Raw genomic sequence first — 10,320 nt, forward strand, 5'->3', positions numbered from 1 at the left:
GGGGCCACCATCACCAGGACCTCAAGTGGGGGGCCACCATCACCAGGACCTCAAGTGGGGGGCCACCATCACCAGGACCTCAAGTGGGAGCCACCCTCACTAGGACCTCAAGTGGGGGCCCACCATCATCCAGGACCTCAAGTGGGGGCCACCCTCACTAGGACCTCAAGTGGGGGCCCACCATCATCCAGGACCTCAAGTGGGAGCCACCATCACCAGGACCTCAAGTGGGAGCCACCATCACCAGGACCTCAAGTGGGGGGCCACCATCACCAGGACCTCAAGTGGGGGGCCACCATCACCAGGACCTCAAGTGGGAGCCACCATCACCAGGACCTCAAGTGGGAGCCACCCTCACCAGGACCTCAAGTGGGGGCCCACCATCATCCAGGACCTCAAGTGGGGGCCACCCTCACTAGGACCTCAAGTGGGGGCCACCCTCACTAGGACCTCAAGTGGGGGCCCACCATCACCAGGACCTCAAGTGGGAGCCACCATCACCAGGACCTCAAGTGGGGGGCCACCATCACCAGGACCTCAAGTGGGGGGCCACCATCACCAGGACCTCAAGTGGGGGGCCACCATCACCAGGACCTCAAGTGGGGGGCCACCATCACCAGGACCTCAAGTGGGGGCCCACCATCACCAGGACCTCAAGTGGGGGGCCACCATCACCAGGACCTCAAGTGGGAGCCACCCTCACTAGGACCTCAAGTGGGGGCCCACCATCATCCAGGACCTCAAGTGGGGGCCACCCTCACTAGGACCTCAAGTGGGGGCCCACCATCATCCAGGACCTCAAGTGGGAGCCACCATCACCAGGACCTCAAGTGGGAGCCACCATCAGCTCCTCATGAAGAAGAACCAGCAGAGGATGAACTTCCTGCAGCAGCTGAAGAAAGACAAGCTGCAGGAGGAGATGATGGTGCAGTTCTACACGACCATCACCTCCCCCATCACCTCCCCCATCACCTCCTCCATCACCTCCCCCATCACCTCCTCCATCACCTCCTCCATCACCTCCTCCATCACCTCCTCCATCACCTCCTCCATCACCTCTCCCATCACCTCCTCCATCACCTCTTCCATCACCTCCTCCATCACCTCCTCCATCACCTCCCCCTTCACCTCCCCGTCACCTCCTCCATCACCTCCCCCATCACCTCCTCCATCACCTCTTCCATCACCTCTTCCATCACCTCCTCCATCACCTCCTCCATCACCTCTTTCATCACCTCCTCCATCACCTCCTCCATCACCTCCCCATCACCACCTCCATCACCTCCTCCATCACCTCCCCCTTCACCTCCCCCGTCACCTCCTCCATCACCTCCCCCATCACCTCTTCCATCACCTCCCCATCACCTCCTCCATCACCTCCTCCATCACCTCTCCCATCACCTCCTCCATCACCTCTTCCATCACCACCTCCATCACCTCCATCACCTCCCCCATCACCTCCCCCATCACCTCCTCCATCACCTCTCCCATCACCTCCTCCATCACCTCCTCCATCACCTCCTCCATCACCTCCCCCATCACCTCCCCCATCACCTCCTCCATCACCTCCTCCATCACCTCTCCCATCACCTCTCCCATCACCTCCCCCATCACCTCCTCCATCACCTCCTCCATCACCTCCTCCATCACCTCTTTCATCACCTCCATCACCTCCTCATCACCTCCCCATCACCTCCTCCATCACCTCCCCCATCACCTCCATCACCTCCATCACCTCCCCCATCACCTCCCCCATCACCTCCTCCATCACCTCCCCCATCACCTCCATCACCTCCTCCATCACCTCCTCCATCACCTCCCCCATCACCTCCATCACCTTCCCCATCACCTCCCCCATCACCTCCTCCATCACCTCCCCCATCACCTCCTCCATCACCGCCCCCATTACCTCCCCCATTACCTCCCCCATCACCTCCTCCATCACCTCCTCCATCACCTCCCCATCACCTCCTCCATTACCTCCCCATCACCTCTTTCATCACCTCCTCCATCACCTCCTCCATCACCTCCCCATCACCTCCTCCATCACCTCCCCCATCACCTTCATCATCACCTCCATCACCTCCCCCATCACCTCCCCATCACCTCCTCCATTACCTCCTCCATCACCTCCATCACCTCCTCCATCACCTCCCCCATCACCTCCATCACCTCCTCCATCACCTCCCCCATCACCTCCTCCATTACCTCCCCCATCACCTCCCCCATTACCTCCCCCATCACCTCCCCATCACCTCCTCCATTACCTCCTCCATCACCTCCTCCATCACCTCCCCATCACCTCCTCCATCACCTCCCCCATCACCTCCTCCATCACCTCCTCCATCACCTCCCCCATCACCTCCATCACCTCCCCCATCACCTCCCCCATCACCTCCCCCATCACCTCCTCCATCACCTCCCCATCACCTCCTCCATTACCTCCTCCATTACCTCCCCCATCACCTCCCCCATCACCTCCCCCATCACCTCCTCCATCACCTCCTCCATCACCTCCTCCATCACCTCCCCATCACCTCCTCCATCACCTCCCCCATCACCTCCATCACCTCCCCCATCACCTCCTCCATCACCTCCCCCATCACCTCCATCACCTCCATCACCTCCCCCATCACCTCCATTACCTCCCCCATCACCTCCCCCATCACCTCCTCCATCACCTCCTCCATCACCTCTTCCATCACCTCCATCACCTCTTTCATCACCTCCATCACCTCCTCATCACCTCCCCATCACCTCCTCCATCACCTCCCCCATCACCTCCATCACCTCCCCCATCACCTCCCCCATCACCTCCTCCATCACCTCCCCCATCACCTCCATCACCTCCTCCATCACCTCCCCCATCACCTCCATCACCTTCCCCATCACCTCCCCCATTACCTCCCCCATCACCTCCTCCATCACCTCCTCCATCACCTCCCCATCACCTCCTCCATTACCTCCCCATCATCTCTTTCATCACCTCCTCCATCACCTCCCCATCACCTCCTCCATCACCTCCCCCATCACCTCCTCCATCACCTCCTCCATCACCTCCCCCATCACCTCCATCACCTCCCCCATCACCTCCTCCATCACCTCCCCCATCACCTCCATCACCTCCTCCATCACCTCCCCCATCACCTCCATTACCTCCCCCATTACCTCCCCCATCACCTCCCCATCACCTCCTCCATTACCTCCCCATCACCTCTTTCATCACCTCCTCCATCACCTCCTCCATCACCTCCTCCATCACCTCCCCCATCACCTCCTCCATCACCTCCCCCATCACCTCCATCACCTCCTCCATCACCTCCCCCATCACCTCCATCACCTCCCCCATCACCTCCCCCATCACCTCCCCCATCACCTCCTCCATCACCTCCTCCATCACCTCCTCCATCACCTCCTCCATCACCTCCTCCATCACCTCCCCATCACCTCCATCACCTCCCCCATCACCTCCTCCATCACCTCCCCCATCACCTCCCCCATCACCTCCCCCATCACCTCCTCCATCACCTCCTCCATCACCTCCCCATCACCTCTTTCATCACCTCCTCCATCACCTCCTCCATCACCTCCCCCATCACCTCCTCCATCACCTCCTCCATCACCTCCTCCATCACCTCCTCCATCACCTCCTCCATCACCTCCCCCATCACCTCCCCCATCACCTCCCCCATCACCTCCTCCATCACCGTGTGGTACGCTGCAGCCACAGCCAGGGACAAAGACTACAGCGCCCTCTGCTGAGAAGGCGATCGGCTGCAGACTTCCATCTCTGCAGGAGGCCCCTCCCCTCAGGCAGGAGGCCCCTCCCCTCAGGCAGGAGGCCCCTCCCCTCAGGCAGGAGGCCCCTCCCCTCAGGCAGGAGGCCCCTCCCCTCAAGACCAGAAGCTCCCTCCACAACAACAGGTTCTTTCCCTCTGCTGTTGGACTCATGAACACTTCTTAAACACTGTTCATTTTAAAGGTTCCATATCATGCAAAATCGAATTTTCAGCACTTTTAACCTTCTTACAGTGGTGCCTCATATGAGCCCAAAGTGTTTTTTTTGATTGATTCCTGCATCTTTAGCTCGAGAACAGTCTCTATCCTTCTCCCTGGATGAGCAGATGGACGAGGGCTACTCACCATTGGTGAGTGCCGCAGCACGCACACATTCAAAGTCTAAGTGGACTCGCGTCGTCCTGGCTGTCCAGCGTTTTTGCAGCGCGTTTTTTGCAGCGGGAATCCCGCGTTTTGAGCGTCGGGGGCGTTCGAGCATCGGACGCTTTGGAGACTTTAGACCAGGGGTCCCCAACCACCAGGCCGGTACCGGTCCGCAAAGCGTTTGCTACCAATACATTTAAATTACTTTGTGTCTGTTTATTTATCATTTCCATGATTCCATTAAGTTTTGGCTAGCCAATATTCATATTTCTTGATGGTGGATAGAACTATAGACCTCATTCACGCGACGTCACACGAGGGGAGTGGAGGCGCGAGCGCGGCGGAGGGAGCTTACAGCTGTTCAGCCCCGCGCAGGGAGCTTACAGCTGTTCAGCCCCGTGCAGACTCGCCTGCGCTGGAGCTCTGGACATATAAGTCCATCGTGTTATTGATGTAGAATTAACATCAGTTTTATTCAGGCCTTGACCCTTTGTTCAAAATTGGGACTTATGACCCTTGGGAGCAGTGGGCTTGGATAATGACCGGGGTACGAGATATCCGGAAGAGTCAGGAATTTAGGCATCAAATATGGATCTGAGTTGATTGATCGCAGCTTTTCTAAATATCGACCTTTGTGTAGCTCATCCGTTTGTGGAATCAAAGCTCTGGAGCCTCCAACATTCACGTGTGGGATCACTTTCCACGCTCTGTCATAGGAAGGCAACACGGGACGGACCGTATGAGATCACGTGGTTTTGTGACGTCGGTGAATGAGCTCTTTACACCATGTAATAGTACGTTTATGGTGCGTGAAATAATGAAGGTACTTCAAACCATCCTTGGAGGAAAATGCGACCCCGTACAGGGTTCAGAATAAGCGGTATCGCAAAATGCGACGCAATTTAGAAAAAAGTGTGTATCGCAGCTTTTGCGATACAAAAATGTGTGTTCAATTGTATAAACAAAGCGCCTAAAAGTACTGATCACTCGTCAATCGATCGTCAATAACAGCATGACACATGTAGGACGCTGTGTTGTCATGACGAGTCCCGCTGCTGTCTCACACAGCTGTCTGAAAGTGGGAGGAGCCACGTGATTCGGACTTCCGAGGTCAATAGCTCCTAAACGCAAAAGTCTTTGCAGATCATTCACAGCCAAAATATTCATATTTACACTGCAAGTGACACAACCTCGTCTTTAACAATCAGATGCGTATTTTGGGCGCAGCGAATCGCACGGCTCCGAATGTGCAGCCGGAGCCGAGTACTTAGGGACCGTCATCACTCGGCTCTACTCCGAGCTCCCCCCGTGTGGCCGAGCTCCTCCCCCTTTCTCTAAGTGAGCACCCAGCCACCCGGCGGAGGAAACTCATTTCGACCGCTTGTATCTGTGATCTTGTTCTTTGGGTCATTAAAGCTCATGACCATAGGTGAGGTCAGAACGTAGAGTGACCGGTAAAACCAGAGCTTTGTCTTTGGACTCAGCTCCTTCTTCACCACAACAATCGATGCAGCTGCTGCATCGATCCAACTGTCAATCACACGCTCCAACTGTCAATCACACGCTCCATCCTTCACTCACTCGTGAACAAGACCCCGAGATACTTGAACTCCTCCACTTGGGGCAAGGACACCCCACCAACCCGGAGAGGGCAAGACACCTTTTTCCAGTTGAGAACCATGACCTCTGATTTGGAGCTGATTCTCATCCCAGACGCTTCCCTTTCGTCCCAGTGCAGCTGCAGGTCCAGGTTTGATGGAGACATCAGGACAACATCGTCTGTAAACAGCAGAGATGAGATCCTGTGGTCCCCAAACCGGACACCCTCCGACCCCTGACCACACCCTCCGACCCCTGACCAAACCCTCTGACCCCTGACCACACCCTCCGACCCCTGACCACACCCTCTGACCCCTGACCACACCCTCCGACCCCTGACCACACCCTCCGAGCCCTGACCACACCCTCCGACCCCTGACCACACCCTCCGAGCCCTGACCACACCCTCTGACCCCTGACCACACCCTCCGAGCTCTGACCCCTGACCACACCCTTCGACCCCTGACCACACCCTCTGACCCCTGACCACACCCTCCGAGCCCTGACCACACCCTCCGAGCCCTGACCACACCCTCTGACCCCTGACCACATCCTCCGACCCCTGACCACACCCTCTGACCCCTGACCACACCCTCCGACCCCTGACCACACCCTCTGACTGCCCCTAGAAATTCTGTCCATAAAAACTATGAACTGAACCGGTGACAAAGCGCAGCCCTGAGGAGTCCCTCATGCACTGGGATCAGGTCTGACTCACTGCAGTGACCACAGCTCCTGCTCCTGTCAGACAGGGACCGGACAGCCCTGAGCAAAGGGCCCCGGACCCCGTACTACCGGAGCACCCCCCAAAGGACACCCCGAGGGACACGGTTGAAAGCCTTCTCCAGATCCACAAAGCACATGTGGACTGGTTGGGCAAACTCCCATGAACCCTGGAGCACCCGATGGAGGGTATAGAGCTGGTCCAGTGTTCCACGACCAGGACCTAAACCTGCTCCTCCTGAATCTGAGGTTCCACTATCGACTCTTTCAACATATCAAAGCTTTTCATGTGATTCTCTTTTACATCTGGTGAAAAACCTTTAGACCTTTTGTCCTCCAGACCTTGAGTCTCAGCTCAGTTCTATTTGTACAAAACCTTTGGTCATAAAACTTTACCAGTTTAAGTTTGTAACATCTGTGTTTAGTTTGTTCTGATCAGCTCCTTCCATGTCGTAAGAACAGATTTGACCCAGGGATTCTTCACTTCCTCCTCATGACTCAAGCGTCTGTCATCTGCAGTAAGAACTGTACAGGAACCTCAGGCACCACATGACTCTCAGTATAAGACCTGTACAGGAACCTCAGGCACCACATGACTCTCAGTATAAGACCTGTACAGGAACCTCAGGCACCACATGACTCTCAGTATAAGACCTGTACAGGAACCCCCGGCACCACATGACTCTCAGTATAAGACCTGTACAGGAACCCCCGGCACCACATGACTCTCAGTATAAGACCTGTACAGGAACCCCCGGCACCACATGACTCTCAGTATAAGACCTGTACAGGAACCCCCGGCACCACATGACTCTCAGTATAAGACCTGTACAGGAACCCCCGGCACCACATGACTCTCAGTATAAGACCTGTACAGGAACCCCCGGCACCACATGACTCTCAGTATAAGACCTGTACAGGAACCCCCGGCACCACATGACTCTCAGTATAAGACCTGTACAGGAACCCCCGGCACCACATGACTCTCAGTATAAGACCTGTACAGGAACCCCCGGCACCACATGACTCTCAGTATAAGACCTGTACAGGAACCTCAGGCACCACATGACTCTCAGTATAAGACCTGTACAGGAACCCCCGGCACCACATGACTCTCAGTATAAGACCTGTACAGGAACCCCCGGCACCACATGACTCTCAGTATAAGACCTGTACAGGAACCTCAGGCACCACATTACTCTCAGTATGAGACCTGTATAGGAACCCCCGGCACCACATGACTCTCAGTATAAGACCTGTACAGGAACCCCCGGCACCACATGACTCTCAGTATAAGACCTGTACAGGACACGCCCTTTTTTAATGCCTCGTTTCATTTGTCTCTCTTGTACTTGTCATATATTCAATGATATATTTGTCATTGTTTACTACTTCAATATTTTTGTTTACAAGAGGGTCTCACACTGTGGTGCTTGAGCCGTACATGAGGGGGGACCAGGCACATCCCTGTCTCACTCCTCTTTCAAGTGACCGTTCATCGTTAATGAGCTCCAATGTTTTTTGTAGATCTAAAGATTTGTGTTTGCAGGCTGTAAAAATAGTTGTAGAAAATGTACCATTTATTTCTAAAATTGCATGTTCTTCTCAGGAAAAGGAGGCGCCACCTCAAGAGGAAGCGAAGGCCAAGAACCAGGCCAAGAACCTCGCCCAAAACGTCCCTCAGAATGAGTCCGAGGAGAATGGGTTTGACCTCGACAAACACAACGCTGTGGTCATGCCTGATACTATGTCCACGCTACAGGTACCGCTGGTCCGGATCGTCCCAGAGACCCCGCCCCAAATCCAGGAAGAGAACCTCACAGAGAACCTCTCAGAAAACTTAACAGAGATACATACAGAGCCAGAGGAAAGTCCCACTAAACCTGAGTCTTCAGAACCGAGCCAGAACCCAGACGCAGAACTCTCCTCTCCAGAACCCAAACCTGGACCTCGGACCAGAGGCAGAAAGAAGGCCTCACCGGCAGCAAAACCGCTCCGAACCCGACAGACGCGGTACCAGACGCGGCGGCAGCAGCAGCAAGAACCTGAGCAAGAACCTGAGCAAGAACCTGAGCAAGAACCTGAGCCAGAACCTGAGCCAGAACCTGAGCCAGAACCTGAGCCAGAACCTGAGCCAGAACCTGAGCCAGAACCTGAGCCAGAACCTGAGCCGCAGACCCAACCAGGTTCTGAACAAGATCCTCAGGAGAACCAGGACCATGACAAGGTGGTGGACCAGAGTCAGGACCAGAGTCAGGACCAGAGTCAGGACCAGAGTCAGGACCAGAGTCAGGACCAGAGTCAGGACCAGGTCAGGTGGACAGAACCAGGTTTAGAGGCGGGCCATGGAGCAGAACAGGCTCAGGACACAGAGGTGAGACAGTCTGGAGACGAGGAGATGGAGGTGGACCAGGACCAGAGCCGGGACCAGAGCCTGGACCAGAGCCTGGACCAGAGCCTGGACCAGAAGGCCCCAGAGGAGGAGTCGGACACGGTGCTGGTGGAGCTGACCCCGGAGACTCTGGGACTTCCTCCCGACATGACGGCGCTCGACTTCGACTACGACTTTGCCTTTGAGTGAAACCCTCAGCCGTCTGTGGAAAGGCCCATTTTTTGACTTTGTTTTGGTGAATGAGCCGTTTTGGACGTTCACCAGAGAAAATTACCTTTGCCCCGGACTCTGGACCTTTGCCCCGGACTCTGGACCTTTGTAAATACTGCTTCTGTGATGAAAAGTGTAAAATGATGTTCTGACTCGGGAGCTCAGGCCGGTCCAGTGTTCGTCTCTTGAAATCTCACACTTTGACTTGACCTTAAATGTAAACGTGTTGTAAAAGCTGCTGTTCTACTTTACCTTTGGTTCAAAGAAGTACTTTTACCTCAAATTTCAAAGGTTTGAAAAAGATAATGAGATAAAATGGCCTGTTATTTTCTGGGTTGAAGTTTAGTCCTGGTTTAAACTCCTGTATAGACCTGGTTTAGTCCTGGTTTAGTCCTGGTTTAGTCCTGGTTTAGTCCTGGTTTAGACCTGGTTTAGTCCTGGTTTAGTCCTGGTTTGGACCTGGTTTAGACCTGGTTTAGTCCTGGTTTAGTCCTGGTTTAGTCCTGGTTTAGTCCTGGTTTAGTCCTGGTTTAGACCTGGTTCAGACCTGGTTTAGACCTGGTTTAGACCTGGTTTAGTCCTGGTTCAGACCTGGTTCAGACCTGGTTTAGACCTGGTTTAGACCTGGTTTAGACCTGGTTTAGTCCTGGTTTAGTCCTGGTTTAGTCCTGGTTTAGACCTGGTTTAGACCTGGTTTAGACCTGGTTTAGTCCTGGTTTAGTCCTGGTTTAGACCTGGTTTAGACCTGGTTTAGACCTGGTCTAGGACTTCCCTCGATCTGTTTTCTGTTTGTAGTTTAGAATCAGAACATCACATTTTTTTGTTTTCTTTTCACTTTTTTTAAGTTTCCTATTTTAAACTGAAGCAGAGAAATAAAACATTTAAACAGTGTTTCCAATGAAGCTTATTTTGATCTGGGTCAAGGTGAGTTCTGGGTAACAATGATGTTAGTAGAGTTAGACCTGGTTTAGTCCTGGTTTAGTCCTGGTTTAGACCTGGTTTAGTCCTGGTTTAGACCTGGTTTAGTCCTGGTTTAGTCCTGGTTTAGTCCTGGTTTAGTCCTGGTTTAGACCTGGTTTAGACCTGGTTTAGTCCTGGTTTAGACCTGGTTTAGACCTGGTTTAGTCCTGGTTTAGACCTGGTTTAGTCCTGGTTTAGACCTGGTTTAGACCTGGTTTAGTCCTGGTTTAGTCCTGGTTTAGTCCTGGTTTAGACCTGGTTTAGACCTGGTTTAG

General features: G+C 54.2%; 1 protein-coding gene across 1 annotated transcript in view; it reads left to right on the plus strand.

Moving 5' to 3' along the window:
• znf318 (zinc finger protein 318) overlaps positions 1-9,064 on the plus strand; it is a 63,256-nt gene extending 54,192 nt beyond the window's left edge. The window contains exons 17-19 of the mRNA XM_072436490.1: positions 8,093-8,522; positions 8,556-8,576; positions 8,679-9,064. Of these exons, the coding sequence (XP_072292591.1) occupies positions 8,093-8,522; positions 8,556-8,576; positions 8,679-9,064 (837 nt within the window). The remainder of the gene's footprint in view (positions 1-8,092; positions 8,523-8,555; positions 8,577-8,678) is intronic.
• Positions 9,065-10,320: the final 1,256 nt, after the last annotated feature.

Source organism: Eucyclogobius newberryi, unplaced genomic scaffold (genome assembly GCF_026437365.1).
Source record: "Eucyclogobius newberryi isolate DKJ021-1_F unplaced genomic scaffold, fEucNew1.0.hap1 SCAF_8, whole genome shotgun sequence".
Lineage (NCBI taxonomy): Eukaryota > Metazoa > Chordata > Actinopteri > Gobiiformes > Gobiidae > Eucyclogobius > Eucyclogobius newberryi.